The 23,924-nt window shown below is 33.8% G+C and overlaps 1 protein-coding gene across 1 annotated transcript in view; it reads left to right on the forward strand.

Annotated features, from left to right (window-relative positions):
- Window positions 1-23,924, forward strand: part of LOC118743246 — a 169,983-nt gene that overhangs the window by 14,117 nt on the left and 131,942 nt on the right. The window contains 1 exon segment of the mRNA XM_036475811.1: window positions 14,870-15,340. Coding sequence (XP_036331704.1) covers window positions 14,870-15,340 — 471 coding nt within the window.

Raw genomic sequence — 23,924 nt, forward strand, 5'->3', positions numbered from 1 at the left:
TAGTAGCGTTGGGTGTATTTTCGCAGCGTTCCTGAACGTGCAAATGCTTTTGGTGCGACGAAAATACATATGTGTGAGTATGTATGTATTGAAAAGATAGTGAAAGACACAAAACTGCAGCGCGGTCACGCAGTTGATTGCAACGGCATACACGTCGCTCCAACACAAAATCAGTGAAGGCCTCATAGTAAGCGTACGAAAAAAAGCAACGCATGCACGCAGCAGAAGGCCAGAGTAGGCGTGGATAAACGGCATAAACGATGGAATTATGTAATTTGTGTTTAATTCGCAGAAAATCATTGCAAACCTATGAATTATTGGATGTTAATTTTGCACGTAACTGAAATAAATAGCGGTGGCTTTGCTATTGACTTACCGCAAATCGATAAACGATGAATGGTTTTAGAATGTGGAATGCCACTTTGTCTAGTCTTTGTTTGTTGTGTTTTCATATGAGTCGTTTTTGTGTGAAGAGCCAGGTGACTTAACCACCGACTGGCTATCGCAGACAGTGCTTCTGCTGGTTTTCTCTGAGCCTAATGCAGTTTTACACGGTCTATGGTGCCTATTACAACTTCTTCATACATTCAATGTTTATTTAGCTGTCGTAGACCCCGGCATTTTTCTCTTTCATGTACTTTTGCAGGAGCTAATCGGATTAAGCGCATCACATCTTTGATTTTTGTCATTCCTTTTCCAGGAAACTTAAAAGTCGAAAATAATTCTCAACCATTTCACCTCCATCGACTATTTTAAATGTGCACCACTATCATGTAGCAAAAATGGTCTGAAAACGTAAAAATGGACACTCAAATGGATCCCTGCAGTAAGACGTCAAGGCAGTCAGTAAAAATACCAGTTAATGAACTGGTATCTGTAAGCTAAAGCGGTTATCTTCCAGTTCAATAATTCCGAACAACTTATGCGATGGACGATATCTGCAGACGAATAGAGCTAATTTTATTTTAGTAGGACAAATGCTAATTAAAATTTAACCCTGAAAGACGGCGGTGCATAAAAACAGCTGATATTGTTTTATTTTATTGTCGCAAATCAGCGGCACCTTCGGGCCACAAATCCAGCAGCACTTTCTCCCCGTTGATGCTCCAAGTGCTAAGTTTTTTCTCGCTGGACATTTGAAATCGAATAAAATGTGTTTTGTTAATATATTTTCACAAATTTCTTAACAAAACTTCTCATTAAATTAATTTCCTCCTCTCAATCCCAATCCAATATGTATATTAAGGTGATCCTTAAAAATCAAATAAACGATTTTTACAGTCTCACCCCTTTCAAAGATATCACATATAAATTTAGGTCGCGATTGAAGTCGGTTAAGGCGTGTCGCATAGGGGTCAAAGTTCAGATTACCCTATTAAAACGTCTTAACCGACCTCAATCGGGACTAAAATTTATGTGTGATATCCTCGACTTTTATAGTATCGATTTTGCGCATTAAATGAAAAAACGTATTTTAAATTTTTTGAGTCCTTAAAGGCATCTGGTCTTTGACCCCTTTGCGACACGCGTTAATCGACTCCAATCGCGACTTTGGCAGTATCGCTTTTGAGTAATAGATGAAAAAAAAATATTTATTTTTTTGAGTCTCCATAGAGGCTATTGCGATTGTCGGAGCGGGTGATGAATCGGCACACTATCCCAAAAACTAGTATGATGCTACTAGTATTTCTACTGGTATGTGCTGATGCAGAGCCAGACAATTGACTTTTAGTGGGGCATCGCCATGCTAAGGATACCAGTCGCTAGCGTGGGAAAAGGATGGAAGACGAACTAGTTGAGCTGCAAAGCTAACTGGTAGAATTCTGGTTCACAACAAGTTGCTTTCTCTGCAGGGATGTTTCACTGTACATATAACACAAGGGTTTCATCAAATTTTTGCAAATTTCGCTACAAGATGCTTTTGCACAATGAACTTGTATTTTGTTTGTTGAATATCCATTGAAAGCATTTCAAGTGGAAAATAGATACTTGCAAAGGCACCGAGATAAACACTACATATGTACGTTTATGTATATATACATACATTAGGGTGGTCCAAAAATGCATGAGGGGAAAAGTAAAGTTGGAATTTTAATGCTCTCACCCCGTTGTTTTGATTGTTCTGTATAGAAAAAAATGATACCCATGTTTTTCTATTTCGAGATCAGAAAATATTTAGGGGTCGCTCAAAGCGCACAAAGTTGTCCATGTACACCCTTGGCCAAAAGTATTAGGCACACCAATATATGATGATTTCAATTTTTATTTATTTATTTATTGTTTAATATTACTTATAACAGCCAAGGTAACTGTCTAACAAAGAACATATAAATCTAAATTCCAATCTTTGTGCAGAAAAGATAAGAATTCTGCGAACTTTCACCAAAGATTTCAAACTTTTTATTCAGAATCTTTAGAAACAAAATTTGGTACACAGTTTTGTAGCCCATTAAACTTTAGTATAATAAGGTGCAAGTTTCAAGTTGTTTAAAAATCCCGTTAATTTTTTATGATATTCTTCGCATCTTCTTCTAAGGATCCTGTATAAAAAGTTTGAAATTTTGGTGAAAATTTGAAGAATTTTTATATTTTCTGTACAAAGTTTGGACTTTTGGATTTATATGTTCTTTATTAGGTAGTGAGCTAGGCTTCTATATAAAAAATTGTAAACATTAAATAAACAAAAAAAAAAATTAAATCAATATTGGTGTGCCTAATACTTTTGGCCACGGCTGTATTTTATATGAGGTTTCGTTGAAATGGTATAGAATTCTTGAAAATCAATTTTTTTTTTTTCGTTCGAAAACTATGTTTCTCTTCAGGAGACTTTCAGAATATTACCCAATTGTGAATTTTTCCATTTTCTAATACTAACGATTTTTTATGGGCCCCCTTTTGCATTTTTGTGGTTTTTAGGAGACCTATAAAAATAGTACAATATTAAAAAACGGTTTGATAAATAGTTGGGTATTATTATTATTGGAAGTCTCCTGAAGTGAAACAGAGTTTTCCGATAGAAAAATATTGATTTTCAAAAGTTCTATACCATTTCTACGAAACATTGTTTTTTCCCATGTAAAATACATGGAAAACTTTGAGCGCTTTGAGCGACCTCTAAATATTTTTTTTTTTTGATTTTAAAATAAAAATTTTTTTGAAATAGCACAATCGAAGGGGGTGAGAAAATTAAAATTCCGACTTTACTTATTTTGGACCAACCTAATGTACGTATGTATGCAAAACGAAGCAAGTGAGAAATAGCGAATTCTTTGAACATTACTAAAATATTCTTAATAAACCAAAACAAAAAATACGATTTCATCTATACATTATTTGTTTGGCCCGCCCTTTCCTCCAATTTGTGGTATGCGTCTTAATGTTGCCACACAAAATTAGAGTACCACAGTTTTACGCAGCATCCGTGGCGAATGTTTTTATGCGAAGCTTTTTCTAGGCAAAAGTCGACTCGGAGGTTTGCCATTGCCTGTCGTGGCAAACCCGATTAGAAATTAAACCTTTTTGGATGTTACTCGGACCAAAAGTCGTACCTAGGCTCTACCGTGTAGAAGTATGCAATACCTTATCCAAATTTGTGCAGGTCTCCGGTTTAGCCACACCCCATAAAAATATTTGTATATTTTTTTTTTAAATCGTTCTTAATTTCCCACAAGTAAAACATCATTCACTAAATATGACCACCTCACAAAAAAACTTGTCGCATTTTCATTATCATTTCCACTCACATTTCCATCCACTTCTCCAACATCGAAATCTCAAACTTTCAGACTTATCAACAATCATTCCGCTTCGCATTTGCTGCCGTCTTTCAAACTCGTTGACATTTCTCTTCAGGAAATGATGTCCTTAGACACAAACCAGTGTAACATGAAATGTGTATGTACATACATATATGCGAATTGTGAGTCGCCGAGAAAAAAATCAAATTGTTGCATAGGAAATGTGTTTTCATCGACTGCTGCTGCTTTGATTTTGCTGCGACTTTCATGTTTTCTATTTTCATTATCTTGCTTTTGTTTCAAAACTTTCATATTAAGCATACACACATTCACACATGCATATGTATGTACATTAGTGCGGATCGGTCCCCATACAAAAAAAAAAGTTTTTCCAGTCCACCCCTAGGATTAAAGATATTTTGAAGGCGATCCCAAAAAAAATTTTTTTTTTTGCCACGCCCCCCCGATGGGCTATTTACTTTTTTTGACACTACGTCGCCATTTTAAGTCCGATTTTAATGAGCCGTACAACGTTGTTCATGGCCGCCACAATTCTTACCTTAATCATTTTTTACTCCGAGTTCAAATTCTAGTAGTGACTGTCGGTATCTCGTTTCACATCATACCTAAATTCCAATTTTTTTTAGTCTGTCGAAAAGGCCTTTAAATTCTGTGAAACTTTTTCTAAAAAATGATTAAGGTAATAATTGTGGCGGCTTCCAAGCCATGAACAACGGTGTACGGCTCATTAAAATCGGACTTAAAATGGCGACGTAGTGTCAAAAAAAGTAAATAGCCCATCGGGGGGGGCGTGGCAAAAAAAAAAATTTTTTTTTGCGATCGCCTTCAAAATATCTTTAATCCTAGGGGTGGACTGGAAAAACTTTTTTTGTCGATCCACCCTAATGTACATGCGCTTCATTCGAAATCTACCATCGACACATTGTCATTTATGTAGTTCATGCAGCAGTCATTTTCACTGCATTGCCATTGTTGGAAAATGAAAAAAAAAATCTTTTTGTAATGAACTTTATTATTGTTGTTGTTGTTGGTGTTGGTGGTGCTGGTCCATACCACACAACTATTTGTGTAATGCTGCTTTATATTTTGGTACATACATTCTTGCATATGGCTGGAGCATTTCTCATTCATTTCTTGTGCTCCTCTCTACTCGTTATTCGCCTCTTGGCTTTGGCACATTAAATACCTATATTTCACATTTCCATTCGATTTTCAGTTAATAAATTGTTTCAGATAAAGTATCGTAGATATGAGAAACATTACGCCCCACATTGACATTGTAGATATATTTTCGCGTATTTTTATTGTATGATTTTTATGGGGAAATATTTTAACTGTCCTCATTTTTAATAAAATCGATTGGAGCACATTTTATTGCTTGACTTTTTCACGGTGCAATTTCTAATATTTCTGTACAATGAATTGAAACAAATTAAAAAATTTACGGAGCGTTATGTTCTCTTACAGGAGAGTTCTGGCAACTGTCTTTCAGTCTTTCCAACTCACCACAGCCAATTCTGGCAACTATTTATCTAGAAAACTGTTTTCTGTCATTCGAATGACTAATGGTGTTTTCGTTTCTACCAAAAAATTTCGCCTTTTAATTGCCCCTTTCTCTTTTCGTGTTCGGTTTATTTCTTAAAATGTCACACTCCTGTAAGGCAAAAAAAAATGCACATACCCTGCCCTTTGAAGCTTTGTCAGGGGTGATGGTTGCCCTGAAAATCAGATGGTTGCTTAAAACGACAATGTTATGAGTTGCGTGAGCGGACAAGAAGGCAAAAACATGCCCTTTTGCAGGGTTGATTGGAACATCTAACACATTTTGCACCGGGGAAGAGCAACATTTTGTGGAAGAAACGAAGTCACCATAATTGAAAGATCTGCTTTTTCTGTTTGTTTTTTTTTTTTTGGCAATAAATTATCAAACATAAATGAAATCAAAAAAAATATATATTTTTTCTTTTTAACAAAATAAAGGCTAAAAATGAAAAGGCAATTAAATTGAAAAATATCAAAATTTAGGCAAACTGATTGAATAAGGGAAAATAATTAAATTGAATAAAGAAAAAATTAAACAAATTCCAATTCCAACAAATTAAATGAAATTAAAAACTATATGTATAAGTTTTTTTTACAAATATTGTAATCTGAAAGTTAAAAGCAAATTAAATAAAAAATAAAATAGGTTCCTAAAATTTAAATGAAACAATAAAAAAATATTTTTCTTTTTATTACAATAAAATCGAAAACTAATAAAATAAAAAAAATGGTTTTTATAAACAAAATGAAAAAAAAAATATTTCAATGAAGTTCTATCACTTTTCGATTGCCCTTAGAACAAAATCAAAATTAAAATTTGTGATCCAGTGTTATTAAGCGATTCATTTTCGTAAAAACCAGCCCATTAACTAAAAACGAGTTGCGTTCGGTAGCTACTCGACTTGAGTTAAATATTTACAAAGTTTTTCACCGTGGCTTTGGCGACCAAAGGTGGGAGTACTATAAGTGGTTGTGAATTTAGGAATACCTGGCCTGAGCCCTCTCCATCTAAATAATCAGATATCTCATTACCAGTTAGTTCCATTTAATTGCCACCCAGAGTAAGACAAGAATGTTTTGTTTTCTAAGATAATTTAGTCAAGACTTGCATTGGCGAACTAGCCTGGAAGTATCTATTTAGACGGCTGGTCAGTGCCTTAAGTGACACTTTACTTGACCAATTTTCCGCCATATAGTCCAGATCCTGACCCTGCGTCAGTTTTGCAGATAACAGTAAAGATTCTACAATATATAGTCCAGCACAGAGTCTGCGGGAGCTCAACATTGTAGTATCTCTTCAGCAAAGGCAAGAGTGGCATACCATCCTATGGCATTGAAAAGACATTGAAGTATACATCTCTGTCTTCAGCAACTTACGCCGCCTCTCTCCTGCTGGTACCTTGCCAGCATCCAGTTCTTTTAAGCCTCCAAATTGCCTATTAAATAAACAAGCGAATCTTTATCTATGATGCAGGCGCTTCTTTCGAACAGCATTTCCTCAAGAAATGTTGCGGAGTGAAGGGCAGCTCTGGATTTACTACATACTGATCCTGATGTATGTATATCTGTACTGGGTACCGTCGCACAGCGGCGTAGCTGGCAAGAACGGGAAGCAGTGGAGCATATCCTCTGCAAGTGGCAGGCTTTCTACCTAATATGTGATCCTCTGCCTAGGTGTTGCCGATAAGACTGAGCTCCTGCTGCTCAGTGATTAGTTGTCTGATGTGGACATGTTTATCTGTTAGCGATAATGGACCTCAAATGATCTCTCCAATGCCAATGCTGACCTAACCACCCGGATGGGCTATTTTAAGCTGTCTTCTTAAACTATGCATGCTGTGCCATTCCTAAGGTTCACTAAAACACATTGAGATGAAGCTGGAGTTGTTGGAGCCTACACCCCGTTTATCTAACTTTGATTCATGTAACATTTCATAAATTCTTTAAGTATAGCTATTGAATATATGTAATTGGATATTATAAAATTATAAGCCTTCCTCAATTCGAACAAGTGTGGCATATTGTAAAGTCATAGAAAGTCGTTAATGGTAAATTTAATGATTTATTAAAGATCACAGGTTCAAGTCTTATTACTGCAAATGATAGTAAAATAAAATTATATAATGTGTAATAGCTGTGCGAATAACGGTCTTTGATTTCATTTACTATTCGCTAATTTGTCTACACAGGTTGGCGCCTATTTAACGGTGTCTCATTATTGTTAGCGCATTTTAACTACTAGTTTTACTTATTTTATATTTACTATACTTCCACTATGGAATATTAAAAATTACACTTGCGATGAAAATAATAAATGTGGGGAATATTTGAATAGAAAAGGCCTAACAACTCTGAAGTGGCCCGGAAATGGCACAGATTTGAAGCAATCTTAAGCAGGAATCACACGATTTGTACATTTGTACAGATTTTGAAATTTTGACGGTTATAGAGTGGGGTTTTTTTTTTGTTGAGCTGAACTCATTCTCGTTACAAATTTCTAGACTGCACCACGCTGTGACAGCCAATATGTACAAATCTGTACAAATTTAAATACTAATCGTGTGATTCCTGCTTTAGACGTGGAGAAAAAATTATGTAAAGGTTCAGCTGTAATAAGGGCTTGTGGTGGACGCACTAAATATTAATTAATTATTTGGAGTATACTTTATACATATTATTTTACCATTTTCAATACCTTTGTTCGTGAATTAATAAGGCATTCACATTGAGCCACTAACTCGTGTTTATGGGCCATTTTGGAGTTTAAGCCTTAACTCTACTCTTAAACTCGGAGTTTACCATACAAAAAATTTCGTTAAACTCTCCTTAAACACCACTTTTATTTGGAGTTGATGCGAATGCAACCCTTTTTTTTGACCCGATTCGGTTTGTGTCTTTGATAATCAAAACTTGCAACCAACTTGCCGACAGTTAGTCAAGATCTCAATGGTTAAAGTTAAATTTTCTGATTTTTTTAAAGATTAATATCTTCTGAGCAACATAACCTATTAAAAAATTAATGACGTCAAAATAAAGATAATTAATTTTTCTTTTACGTATGTATATAATTTATATGCCTTTTTATATTTTTAGTCCAGAAATACTAAAAAACAAAATAAAATAAAAATATATATTTTTAAGTGTCGTTTATATAAAATTAGTTCTAAAACTGGTAGTATATACCTTGCATAAAAGGCATTTAAATAATGTTGAAATTAGCATCAATAATTTTTTAATCAGTTAACTAGTTTCCGAGATATTAAACACATAAGAAATAGTTAAGTTGAACTTTAACCTCTTTTATTGGCTTTGGTTTTAATTAGCACCAAATAATTTTAGCGTAAAAAGTTCTATCGATCCTTATTTTTTTTTTTTTTTTTTTTATAGCTAAACGGTTGGTATTCTAGACTTATGTGTGTCTGTGTTAACTCCTGTAGTACGGGAACAGACTAAATGAGAATAAGAAAAAGTAAACAAAAAAATGTCAAATTAAACTCCGAGTTTCTTAAACACCCCAATGTGAACGCTTGACAGTTGTTCATAAACTCAAAACGTTAAACTCGAATTAATGGCTCAATATAACACGTAATATAACACTTCGTTAGCATCAATAAAATATGTTACTCATACGCCATGCTGCACAAATATACTTTTGAAGATTTTGGCCTAATTCGAAATATTTTGTTTAGAAATGCTTCTATATTAGGTTGCCTTTGGGTATTTAGTAGGGCTGAGAATTCTATAAAGATTTTTAAACTATTTTTATAATACGGATATTCAAATATCTGAATGAAAAAATCCGAATATCCGGGTATACGACTAGTGTATATGGGCACTTCTCTTCGAATTTGGCATTACTATTTGTATAAAATTTTTACTAGTAGTAATTTTTAAAATATTTAAGGTTAATTAATCTTTAACGTTTGAAATATTAAAGTCTTTCTAACTGCTTTTATCAGCCGAAATATCTGACACATTTTCGGTTTACATTTTTATGGAAATACCCATATTTATTTTGCAATTTGATAAAGTATTTTTATCTTTTTGATAAATGCAGTTGATTTGACGCAGTCAGAGTTTTGGCATTGAATTGGACCAAATTTGTTGGTCTTTCATTAATTTAAAATTCGAAAAAAATCGATATGCCATTGTTATTTGACAGTGGGCTAGGCTTAAAAGTTGCGAAATTTGTGAAAGTTTTTTAGTAGAAAATCGATTGGTACCTATGTACGTGTTTTTTGAAATTCAAAATTTTACATAAAAAAAAAATTTATATTTTATGAAAATACGGTTTTGAAATTTTTTTTGTTATCTTATTCCAAAAGTGTTTGAAAATGAAAATTTTCAAAAAGAAAATGGTCCTAATCTGGCCATTTTCAAAAATTGATATCTCGAAACTGCTGGATAAACCAAATTTAAAAGAATCAGGGAGGCCTCTCTCATCTAGTTTTACTAAACATAAAAAATTATTAAACAAATCGGTGTTGCAAAAGCAATTTTTGGTATTAATTATTTATGAAAATATAATATAAATGAAATAAAGTTTCACACTTTAAATAAAGTTCACAGTAAATAGATTTTGATAATGCTTTACATGGAAGAAAACGCGCAACACTTCACAAAAAAATTCTAAAAAACCAAATGCACTTCGAATGGGCTCCAAAACTGCATACTAAAAATTTTTCTAAAAATTCTGAATAAAAATTTTGAAATTTTTTTTGAATTTTTGTTAACTTTATACAAAGTGTAAAACTTTGGTTTATATTATAGAATGAACTATATTTTCATAAATAATTAATGTTTTCCATGAAAATAATTGTGTATATTACATTAGAACAAGGTGTACACTTTCATTTGTTGCCGAGTGTATCTACAACGGCTGCTGAGTTCAATAGTCCTCCAACAATATCCACTACATGTTGCTACATACATACATATGTATGTATTTGTTATTTGTTGACCCAAAACCTTTGCTTAAATAATACAGATGTACATTCACAACGACAAAGCAAATATTTGCAATGTATTGCATGTATGAGCATGTTCAACTTACGCATCCCCAGTAGGCTAATAATTATTTGTTGCACAATTACTGTACTTTATGCGCAGGTTTTCTCTCTTTTATTTATTGTTCAAGTTATAGTTTTTTTTTTTTATTGTATATTTGTTTTGCTCATTATAATCGCATTCAAAACTGTTGTGGCAATATATCTACCATTTCCCATCCATTAGTAATTTGCGTCACAAATTGTCGTAACAATCAGTATTTTCTTATATACGACTTAACTGTGTACAAACATACATACATATACACCTCTCAATTATTTATCTAAATTATACTTATATACAGACGGCACATTGCTATGTAAATGTGTAGGAGGTATGTATGTATGCACTCACTGCCCTTATCTATGTACACACGGTCGGGATGAGCAGGTTGTTTTTTTTTTTTAATTGAAAGCTTAAAATGATTGATATAATAAATTAGCTAGACACATCTGGAAAAATATCGCTTTCAGAAAAAAAAAAAAAAATACATTTGTATTGCCACCGTAATTAAATTGGGAGAAAACAGAATCAAAGTAGAAAACCAAGCAAAGCGACTGAATTTGAATTAAATTTCTGGTTTCTGTTTTTATTATGAAAATTGCTGCATATTGGCCGAGTCCACTAAAGCCCTACAGTTGTTTCTTTTCTGTGCCAAAAGAAGTCAAGTCCTTCTCCACTTGGTCTTCCCATCGCAGAGGAGGTTTTCCTCCTTTTTTCTCTGTTGACAGCATCGGACCCGCACTTAATACACTCAGAGCTGGAGCATTTCTCTCCGTTCATTGGCTATGATCAAGCCAGCGGAGCCGCTGTACTTTAATTCGCCCTTCTAAGAATGAGGGTAACACCAACAACCTACAGCTCCTCAGAACCTCCCAGTCGTTGCTAAACCAAATATTCCGCCAGTTTCTGAAGGTAGCTTCGATGGCTGAAAATGAGGGGGCTAACACTGCTGGCAGAAGAAAGAAAAAATTACTTGGTTTGAGCCTTCACTAGCCAAATGGTCAGATATTTTATTACCAGCTATCCTGGAATGACTTGGCACCCACCGTAAAACAACCTCCACATATTTTCTATCACGTAGTCAATAACCTAGGGTAGAGCTTCATAAAGTGGGTTCCGCGCAACCCAAGGGTTTTTAGGAGTCGCTACTAAGTGATTCGTATTGATGGACTTGTCAGTTTTGTTATAAATTAATCTCAAAAAATTGCCCAAAGAAAAAAAATTAAAAAAAAGCTTTTTGAGTATAGTAAATCCCAAGTAACTCTCCGCTTAACATGGGTTTCTTGGTATTTTTCAAGACAGATAATTATCTGTAAATATCCGCTTTTTTAGAATTTTGATTGGTAATAGTAAAAATATGGTTGATTATGCTCTCAAAAAAATCTGTGTGCAAGATTAAAATTGTTGGTCAATATCGTAGGCTCGCCCAAGTCCATCAAAGTTCAGAAGGTAAAAAAAAATTTTCTTTGCTTATTTCGATTCTCTACAAAAATGGTCCGCATACACAATTATGTAGGACTAATACTTTTGAAGATAATTGCAATTTTAGTAAAAAAAATGTTTTTATTAATTTATGTATTAATTTTTTATTTTTTGAGCACATTGAACTTTGATGGACTTGGACAAGCCTAAGATATTGACGAAAAATTTTCATCTTTCACACAGATTTTTTTGAGAGCATAATTAACCATATTTTTGCTATTACCAATCAAAATTCTAAAAAGCAGATTTTCGCCTACGCTAGTGTAGAACTTAGGAAAAATTAAGAAAATGCTGCACTTATTCCGAAAAAAATTTGAACAAATGACAGTCTTTGGAGCTTAATATTACATGATGAATCAATTTGGCGATGTCTTATCAATTGATATGAAAATTTTTCAATAATAATATCAAACTTATCAGATTAAAATTTTTTCAAACCCAGATAGCGACCCCTAAAAATTATTTCAAAATTTTGAAATTTTCGTGAATGTCCTTATTTTGTATGTAGACCAAAATAAAAGGGTGCCCTATATAAAATTTAGATGTTGATTTTTTAAGGACAACCCTAGTAGGGTGGGCCAACTTTTTTTTTGACTATGCGCGTGGAGCATAAGAGGATTCTACGTGTAATTCTAAGAAAATTAAATTTGTCGAAGAAACCATGGGTATAAAATAAATTTGGAGGTTACCAATTGCGAAAATAGGGTTTATTTTCCTTTGTATTTTGACGTGGTGTCGTAAAGCAATGCTTAAATTTTTTGATTTATGGAGTTTTTGGTATAAGAACTTCTTAGCCCTGAAACCGTTAGCAATGCTATATAAAAGATGAATTAGTCCGGTAGGTGGCGCAAGAGTCGAAATATTTGGAATATCTGTATTTGTGGTCCAATTTTTTTTTTCATACTTAGAACGTTGATTTGATTACTTAAATTGAGAGAAATAACGCCACAAAAAAATTAGCCGTATTAAAATTTTTATAACCAACCTACCTCCTACAGTTCAAAAAGTTCACAGCCAACTTTCATAAAAGCAAACAACTAAATATTAGAAGTATAACGAAAGTACAAGTATTAAAAAACTTTTCATATCTCTTCGAGCAAGATCGAAAAATATTTATTTGGAAGCCATGGAACACTAATTGACTTTAAATTGACATTTAACGAGGCGAAGCAAGGAAAAATGTCAATTACGAAAAAACTAATAAGGAAATTGAACTTTCAGCGCATATCCTGCAAAAAACTCAACTCGGAAAGTTGGCAAGCAACCGCTCAACTCAAAAGTGAAACGATATTTTAAGAGGAAATTCGCGCTGACTGCTCTTTTCCGTTGCTTAATTGAGCGCCTTTTTTGTGCAGCATCCTTGCACTTTTGCGATTATCAAACTTTGTTTTGCACTTAGCAGATTTTTTGTTGCTGCGCAAAACGAAAAAACACGATATTTGTTTTAATTAATTTGTATTTCACTTTGTCTTCAAGTGAGAGAAAAACAATAAAAAAAAACAGCATGAAAAAGGAAGGAAAATTAAATTATGTCAGTAAATATGAGGAAGGATGGCAAAAGGTTGGAATTTAAAATGTGAAAGAAAATCGAGATTATTGAATAACTAATATGACAATGGAAAAGTTTTGCCTTTTAAGCAGCCAGACACCAAGGTAGAAAAGTTGTTACACTTTGTTTTTTTTAGAGAGCGCAGTTGCCAGCCAATTTGCACAGCAGCCAACAGCTGCGGTGTCAGCTGGAGGTATAACGCGTGTCTCAACTGCGCCATATGCAGGCCATTTAGAGCAACGTGCCGGCAGCGGTGCGCAGTGCCTGGTGATTATGCTTGAGATTGTTGACTTCGGATGAGTTGGCCTTATGGCTGCTGTGCTTGGTTTCTCTTTTTCATATACATTTTTTTTTATATTCCATTTTAATATTTCATACTTCGCTAAGCCATTATAATATGCACTTTGCATGCCATGCAGCTATGCGACAAGCGAAGTGGAAACTACGCTACTGCAGCTTTGTTGCGTACAAGAGATTTTGTAAAGATTTCCCCCCAAACCAGGGTTGCCACTTTGGTAAATGATTGCCAAAATTGGTAGAACAAATTTGGTTGGGTAAAAATGTAAATTTCTTTCCATTTTGGTAGATTTTGGTTTAAGTATTTTCTTTGAACAACAAATAAAACTTTTCGTTCCCGCACTTTTTTTCGTAGTTAAATATCTTTGTTTTATACATTTTTTTCCAAAAGTGTGGTCTACTTAAAATTTAAATTATTTAAATAAAAAGAAAAAATGGACAGGGATCTAATTACATATTATGATTGTTGGCAAAAAATCAAAAAAAAAAAATCAACGCCAATTTTTATAAACGGCAAAATTAGCGGAAATTTTTAGCTGTATATTGTTTGTTATACCTAAATTCCTTGGGCTTGAAACTGCATACCCAGAAATGCTCAAAAAATTCAGACTAAAAAGTTCGAAACTTAGACGACAATTTTTGGTCTGGTTAAAGCACAAACAATATTTTTATACAAAAAAAGCAAAAAAATTTTTACTTGCAAATCATTGTGAATATAAAAAAATCACCCAGCGCTTTGTTGAGTCACTGAATTTGTCTATGATAACTCCAGTTGAAATTTTTTCAAATGTCGAAGTTTTGTTGATGCCTTAGTTTCATAACTTTCGCTTTTGGTTGAAGAAAACATGGTCGCAAATACCATATAATTAGTGAAATAAAAAGTTCCTCATTACAAATTTTTATTTTTTATTGAAGTAACTAAAAAACGATAAAAACTATTTAAATAACTAAAAAAAAGTTATTGGTAGCTATTTTCCAAATTTGGCAGATTTTTCTCAAGTGGATGGCAAGTATTTTCTTTTCGTCAGTGGCAAGCCTGCCCCAACACTTAACTGTTTTTTGTTTTTTAAGCTACAACCAGGCCAACTCCACAGCAGTTCGCATTAAATTCACATTTAAATTCCTTTTTAATTCTAATTCCTTGCTCTTTATTTACATTTTTTTTCACACTTTTTCTCTCCTTCCCTTACAGCTGTCCGTTGGCATCGAAAATGGCGTACTCGAGTCGTACAACTCCGATTTCGAATTACAATTCAGTCATCCACTCAAGCATATTGTCGGCATGTGCCGTATCGTTCACAAGCAGAGCAACGCAAAAAGCGCCGGCAATGGGTTTCTTCAATTGAAGGCTTTCACTAACGGTGGCAACAGCAGCAACAATACGAATGGTTTTAAGTCAAGCAATACCACTGGTGGACCTCTGACCACCTCCACTTCGTATGGTTCACTCTCTTCGAGTGCCGCACTGCGTGAAAGGGAACGCGAGCGCGAGCGAGAGAGTGCTAATGGCGCAGAGGGTGGTGCAAATGATGTAGCGAATGGTGGAAATGCAAATAATTTCATGGAATTCCTTGGTCCCATCACCGGACTGGTGTACTTGATGAAGGATCCACGCGATCCGCTCTTACATATTTATCTCTTCGAATGTGAAGCTGTTGAGGAGGTAAGTTTGAAAATTTAAGATTGAAAAGTATTAATTAAGCTTAAATAGTACTTAAGTTAGCAAATAAGTTTCTCTGCTCTTCATTTTGCATTTGTGGAAATCTTAAAAAAAAAAACAGTCCACTTAGTTGCGGAAAGTTTTCTGGTTTAAAAGTCTGTTCTAAAGCCATAGAGTCTAATTTCCAATACAGCGTGAATTCCTACATAACTATGCTACCTCTTCTCATCTATAAATTACCGAATTTCCTGTCAACTTTTACCTCAAGACACCGCTTCAGTACTCAAACTCTTCAAGTGGTCATCTGAATTTTAAGGCGTATTATATGGAGACCTTTTCCTCATCTGCTTCCTCTTCAAGAAAACTTGAGTATTAACGTTTGCTTTGGAGGTTCTTACCTATTTACTGCAGCAAAACCGGTGTGATTAAATATTTGCATTTGATCTCTCAATCCCTATCTGATACGCTTTCCACACGCCTTGCATGTCTGGTGGAGAGATTGAAACCTTTTCGAGTTCAAAGTTACCGATTGACGGGCGGTGATCACAACCTGACTCTATATACATACAATACATACAAAGGTCTGAAGATCCCAGGATTGCCGATACTTTCCATTATATGTATATTAGGGCGGGTCAACTTTTTTTTTTACTATGCGCGTATAACATAAGAAGATTCTAAGTGTAATTCTAAGCAAATTTGCCGAAGAAACTTGGGGTCTCTAATCAATTTGGAGTTTGCCAAGAGTAGCTTACTTCTAGGCCGTTTTCGTTTGTCCACTTTTTTATCCTCCTTATCTTTTCCTGCATAATATCGCACAGTAGTTTGGGACTGGGTTGTTATGGTATAAGGGTCTGATGGTGGTGGCTGAATATTGCGAGAATTTAACGAACAAAACCATCAAAAAAGCGTCTGCGAAGCGTGGAAAGATAAACAAGTTCTGCGAAGCGTATGCAAGTTTCCAAAGGTGCCAGTTCCTAATTGATAAAGCCAGAGACTTATTTGTTTCTTTTTTTTTTTGCAGTGTGTAAGATCTTACAAACCGTAGCTTGCCTGAAATCCTCACCTTGACAAGAAATTGATGCAAAGTATTTTGAAGATTTCTTTCTGAAGTTAATTTAAATTAAAAAATATGTATGTTGTGAATTTTCTCCGATTACAACTGCAATATCTTTTATAAGGCGCCCGACTGCATGACTCAGTAAAATGTCATCACCGCCAAATAGCACATTTGCAATTCCGATTATAATGAATGACATTACGAAGTCCTCGTAAAAGTTTCCATTCACATTGCTGGGTGAGTTTTGTGTGGGCAGTGACATACAAAATTCAGTGCATGAATGAGGATAGAAAAATTCTAAAGATTTTATTAAAAATTTAAGTAAAAAAGAAAACAACGTAGGACTGAGTACCGACAGTTATTTTTTAATAATATTTATGTGTGTATGTAAATACATATGTACATTAAGGTGGAGTTAAATTAAGCCTTTTTAAAGTCGCTTTAGCATACCTGTAGAAAGCCGCCTTTCTATCCTAGAAACGAGGAAGCAAAATATATGTTGTAATATGTTGTCTAAAATAAAAAAAAATAAAAAATCGTGGAATCCATTGTTGTTATATTATTGTTACATATGTTTGTACTTGCAAACAAATGTGCAAACTCAATTCCCTTCAATCAAATCGTGTGTGTGTGTACAATTTGATTTTCGGGGCGTTAACCAACTTGGCGCCATTGCTTGCTTGTATTCAGTCAGCAATTTGTGTCCTAATTCAACAACAACCAGGAACTACTATAAATAAAGGACTTGCATGCAATTTACTTTACGCTCATACAAACGTACGTACCTAAATGTGTACATATCTATGTACATACATACATATGTATGTATATATGTTTGTTATGAAAACAACCCAGCCGGCAAAAGAAGGAATAAAAAAAAATCATTCTAGAAGCCCTTCTCTTAAATACTTTCTAAGCGATAGTCTTTTTTTGGTAGAATATGACTATTCTGTTTATTTAAAACTTATAATTGAAGGCTTTTTAAGCTTAAACCCTTCTGTCATCTTAGGAGATTTTTTTACAAAAAAAAAATAAAAATTTAAAACTAATTTTATTTATAAAAACTCGATTTTTTTGGAGGTATTTTCAATTGGGTCCAGTTCACCCATCTTGATATTTTTCTTAAATATTTTGGTGAAGGTCTTAAAGCATAATACATTTTACAATTTCGATGGAAAAGCAGTACCGATTTTTTTTTTTGTATTAGAGTGATGCACCATAATGTACACCCGTGGTCATAATAATAGGTATACGCCATTTTGAGCAGTTTTGACTTTGAGTTTCTTCTTTTTTTTGTATTAATGTTTATTAATTTTTTATATCTACGTCTAGCGTTATAAAAAACACAAACTGCATAAAACCACATTTCAAGCTTTGTAGAAAAAGTGAAAAATTTCAGCAAAGACGCATGGATACATACATATGTATGTATATACACCTGTTAAAAATAAGCTTAGCTAAAAAGTCAACCTTATTTTTTCATCCATGAAATGACCTCAAAATGCAAATTTTTAAACCAACTGCTTTTTCACATGTCCATTTCGCATACAAACATATTTGCCTATGCATACGAGTACATAATACATACATACCTTTTGCAGGTTCCTACACCACACCGACATGCGAATGCTTGAAAAGGCCATTTCAAATGACACCCGCTATTAGTGAGCTATTAAATCGTGTACGTGTATACATACATACATATGTATGTGTATATACGATTAATTCCACCAACTTTTATTTATTTGATATGTTTTATGCAAATAGTTGCATGTCCTTTTAATGAGCTAAATCGCTTTATAAATATGGGTCCGCAGTCTTTTGTTTAGCTTACAGAAAGAAGCCTATTAGTGAAGGTTTTGTATTTGGTTTTTCGTTTGTTTTCTTTGTCTTATGCACGACCCCTTTTCTAAAAATCTTTGAAACTTTGCTTTTCAGAGAAGTGAAAAAGTGGGTACTAGGAACAAGCTTAGCAACTAAAGAATTTTCTTAAAGATTGAGCGAAATAAAACGCATCTATATATAGGCGAGAAGGTACAAAATAATGGATTTCATTGATTTTTCATAAAAAGTGAAGTTAGCAACTTTTCACGCTAAGCTAGCGATATGTAAGTTTTATAATCAGTTTATCGTAAATTTTAAATAGTTGTATTTTATGGTAGGTTTAAATGCTTTCAGATATTGAATTTTTACTCATATTCATAAAAGTTATGATTCAATGTGAATCCCGGGATTACTTAAAAACAATCCCGAAATCCCGTGATCACAATTTTCCTCATATTTTGGCATCTCTAGCAGGTATGTACGTACAATAGTTGCTTAACTCGCTAGCGATCTGTTTAAAAATTTTAACTAATGCTTAGAATTTAGGCGAGAATAGCACGGCCATTGCACGTCACTAGCAGATTGGCGAATCGAAAACATCATAATTTTCCCAGTATTTATAGGCATCAGTACATACATACATCCACTGCTCAAAAATAAAAAAAATATGTATATTCAAAATTATTTAAATGATCACATTCGTGGTTGTACGATGAACCCAACGAAATTTTGCTTAAAACATCATTATCAAATTGCCTGAACATGCTGTGCATTGCTACATATTTGTGTTTTACTCACCACATAATCTCATTTAAAAAAAAATCTGTTTTATCTAATAAATCTCTCTTCGCTTTTACTCGGTATTTCTCTTAAGCTTACGAGCGTGTGTATGTGTGTGTTTTTAATGCACACAATAATTTTTAATGTCTATAAGATTTAGTAAAATATGATTAAGCATTTATGACGACATAAGTCACTGCATTCGCAGCTGATTTGGCAATTTCGTTGGCATATTCTTGATCTGTTGTATTTCAAAAAAAAAAAAGAACAAAAAAAAAACAATTCGGCCGGTTTTCGATTCACTATCGCAACACGCTTCAAGTTGATGGCAATGCACATTCGATGGTGAACCGGCGTCTACGTAAAATGCTGACGCAAAGTAAATAATCAAAGTTGTAGTTGAGGAATATTTTATTAAAAAAAAAAACGGCATATGTGTGCTTACATACTTATGTGTTAATGTCTCGAAAGAATGAGGAGTATGAGGGGAATGTGTGTACATGAGTTTCTCTGTAATTATTACAGGTTTGTATACATATGTATGATAGGAAAAAAATTATAAGTAAAAACTATACAAACAAATGTTATAAAAATATGTTGAGTTTAATTAATATGTAAACTTTTAAAAATAGATTAAACACTTTTAAAAATAAAATAAACATAGTTACGGTCAAAATGCGCAACACCCCGAAAAAAAATCTTTCTAGGAAATCTACTTAATTAAAAAAAATCGAAATTTTGATGAACAAATTTTTTTTGTGCAAGCTTTGAATCTTTTATTTATGCGGTTTTTGTTAGAGATCGACCCATATTTTAAATGAAAATTATTGAGAATTAATAAATAAAGTTATAGATAATTGTCATTTTGAATTTTGCTGCTATTATTTTGACCGTAACTGTATATGTCGCTTACACATTTTTCTACATGTTTAGTCGAGCTTCTCCTTTAAAATATACTCACTCCGAATGGAAAACTTTAATCTTATGAGAAACTGAGAATCGACTACTGCCCAGTTGGACTCTGGAATTCGCATAACATGGTTTTCGCCCAGCGCTCACTGAGCCAATCTGTGCGAGGACAATCCATAGGTTGTCATAGAAACTTCTTAAATGTGGCCGGCTTGCCAATTCATCATCGTCGAACTTCGACCCATCCGTGAAACTGTTGATTGGACCTTTGCTCCAGAGACTGCCACACTCCCGTTCGCCTTTTTAGGGCGATGTATGTGGAGAAGCATCCGATCAAAATTAGCTCCGATCCGTTTCTTCAGAGTTGAAATTAAGGCTTCCAAAGATTACCGAGTGCTCATACAACAAGTTGAAGGTGAAATCAATGCTTCTTAGGTGAGGGCAACCTTGCCATAAGCCTAACTAAGTTGTTGTCGACTCCGAGCTTAGTCGCATTATAAAAATGCCCTTCGATATCGAGACAGACACCAACCACGAAGTCTTTGTTCTTAAAAGACACGTCTATAACTTTAAAAACGGGTTTCAAGGCGAATTCCACAATGCTGAGAGAGACTCAATTTCTCTCGAGGAATTATTTGTCTTATGTACCGGTCTATCAGTCTCTTAAGGGTCATCAAATAGAAAAAGAGAGGCTAATTGGTCTAAAGGCCTTCGGACACGAGTAGGAAATTGATCCTGCCTTGGGAATAAACGTTACCCTCACAGTCCTCGAAAAGTATCTTCCTTAATTGTCCACCAGTAGGCTTTCACTCGGCCAAAATCCAACCAAGAAGAGGGCCTGCTCAGCGGTCGCGAGCTTTCTATGGTGCTGTGACATGCTGTTATGAACTTATCCACGAGATCATCAATCGAGCTTTCGGTAAGTCAAAAACTCTCCTGATGGCTTCTAAGATTAAAGGTCCCAGTTGTCATTCTGAGATTAATTAAGAGGAAAAAAATTTTTGAAAATGGGTAAGGGAATAAATTTAGCAACGTGTGTATGTACCTTTGATATCGTTATCGACAAATTTATCGAGACTACAACTGATTTCTATATACTCACGTTATCATTATCAATTTAACAACTTGGTTTTCGATATCTTTACTGCTACCGTTAACGATAAATGAATATACATTGTTGTAGTTATCGATACATTTTCATTTTAATAATACATTCATCGATTTATCCGTCAAAATTGTATCGATATGTCCACCAGAATTCTTATCGTTATCTTCTTCAATATAATCGATAGTATTCTTTGATATGCTGTAATAAATCTTTATCGATTATGTTATTAAAATTTTATTGATATATCCGAAGATGGCAATTAAAGAAACTCGTCCACTTTTACCTCTTTAAATTTTTAATTGACTTTACAAAAAGTAGAAAGGTTATCAACTCGGTGGAATTTTTTTTTTTTTTATGTATGTTACCGCATAACTTTGGACCACGTTTACCGATTTATATAATTTTTTTAATGGAAAGGTGTTACCTCACAGTTGGTCCCATACTAATTTGGTTTAAATCCGATCCGAGAAATTAACGATAATCTTAAACTTTTATATAAGAATTGAAGTCGGTTTTGCTTTTTACTTAAAATTACTTGTTTTGTTTTTTTTTCAGGCATTCTAAATTTAAAGCTGCTTCAGTACATAATATATATATTGTATGCATGTGCCGCATTATATAAAAAGCAAGAAAAAAACAAGAATTTAAAAATGTCCATAATAAATCAATTTGTTCAATTTAAATTGCTTGCGATCACGAAAAGCTGCGCGCTCAGCAGTGATCGTCAATGCATTTCAATTATTTAAGGTACTCGTAAAAATAGGTGCAGATGTACCAGTGCAATGTGAAGATAGAAATATATCCATATGCATATGTATGTACATTAGAGTGTACCAGAAAAAAAAAATTCGCCGTACATCCCTGATTCTAAACTAATTTGGCAAGGCATTTTTATACCCGAGCGCACTTGTGCACAAAAGGGTATTATAACTTTTTTCACATAATGGCTGTTTGTAACAGGCAAAACGTATCGAGATAGATATAGACAAATGATCAGAATGAAAAGAGAAATTGATTAAGCGGTGACTGTCTGTCTGTCCGTCTGTCCGTCTGTCCATCTGTGTACACGATAACTCGAGTAAAAATTGAGAGAAACTTGGTACGTGCACTTCTTTCAGGCGTAGGATGGATGGTATTGAAAATGGGAAAAATCGGACAATAACCACGCCTACCTCCCATATTACGGTAATTTTCAGAAATACGAAAACTGCGATATTTTAGTAACTACCGAAGATTATTCACTCAAAATTGATATTTACAATAAGTTTTAAACGAAAAATAAGAATATTATAAATTTTTGAAAAATGGGCGTAGCCACGCCCACTTATGGCGTACATAGAAGATACACGGACGCTTATGGCACTCAGATAGCACTCAACCTCAGTTTCCTCATCTTCAAGGAGAACATAGTTTTTTTTAACAATATTTTTTTCTATGCTTTAAATGCCTGCATTGGTTTCTTCTTTATTATGATTTTTTCGGATCAATCTTAAAAAAACTTTTAGACAAAAAAGAAGAAAGTGTGCGCTGTAGTTCTTAACCACATTTTCGTGATTTGCTTTTGATGTTACATATCGACTACTTAGTGGAAGATCGACCTATTCGGTAGCCACTTCGAAAATGCCCTATTTCAAAAAACTTTTCAAGAGCGCCCTATTTCAGAATTCGTTTCAAACACGCCCTATCTCAGTACATTTTCAATACATTTTGAAGTGACATAGGGCGTTGTTCTTCAACAAAATTTTGAGATAGAGTGTTTTTGAATAAAATTCTGAAATAGGGCGTTCTTGAAAAGTTTTTTGAAATAGGGCGTTTTCGAACTGGCTGCCAAGATAGGTCGATCTTCTACTCAGCAATCGATATATTCGTTTCAATAATTTCAAATTGGGCTCTTTGGGAAATTTATTTTTAGCAAAAATTTTAAAAACAGTAATTTACAGTTTACTTGGCGGGCAATATTTTTTTTTTCATAGGGATGTACATTGGCTAAAAACGTCTGTCCCTTCTTTGCTATTTAAAGCAGGGACGGAAAATAATCATCGGAAAAACGCTGATGAAGTTACAGATTCTCCAAATTCTGAAAAAGCGAAAGGAATGCGAATGAAGAATTCTTTTTGAAAAGCTTTAGAAAACCCGGACACATCTGGTTTGGCTTGTAAGCGCTGTTTAAACAACGATCTCGCCATTATGCTAGATTCCAATTGTTTCTTAACAATACTTGACAACCGCATTCGCGTCCGCTTCCGCAGATGTTAGCTGTTAGATATTCGTATCCGCATTCGCATCCGCGGATGTCTAAAATTCCAAATTCGCAACATCCCTAGTACAAATGTATATGCAAATACATACTTTGTTGTAAGTTTTGTCGTGGCTTTAAAAAAAAACTTAAAAATATTTGCCTAAACTTCTAATTTTGCTTTCAGTGAACTTAGTTAAGGTTTATTTATCACTGCCTGTGTGTAATGTCATCAAAATAATTTAAGTGACTGTTTACATTACTATTTGTATAAATTTCTTGGCCCAAAAGTGATGATCGTGCCAATTGAACTTTGTTCAATAATTTCAAAAATACTGAAAAAGTATAAATTAGTTTAAAATTCGAACTGCTCAAGCGACCAACCAAAAATATAAAAAAAAGAAATTTTGTACAAAAATTTGCCTACTACATATTTATATGCATAATACATATAACAAAAAAGGGTTCAAATTCCATGTTTGAGACGCCAAAACAACGTGTCGGTCATATAAATGCTTGTACGAATCGAAAATGTGTTTTTTTTTAGTATAGAAAGTAAAAATTTTTGATTTTCCATTGGTAAGAAAACGAAAATCAATAAATATGTACGTCCAAATACGTGGCCGTGTAATATTAAAATTAATTAACTCTAATTTTATGCGATTACTTT

Source organism: Rhagoletis pomonella, unplaced genomic scaffold, assembly GCF_013731165.1.
Source record: "Rhagoletis pomonella isolate Grant_MI unplaced genomic scaffold, Rhpom_1.0 Rhpom_scaffold_00001, whole genome shotgun sequence".
NCBI lineage: Eukaryota > Metazoa > Arthropoda > Insecta > Diptera > Tephritidae > Rhagoletis > Rhagoletis pomonella.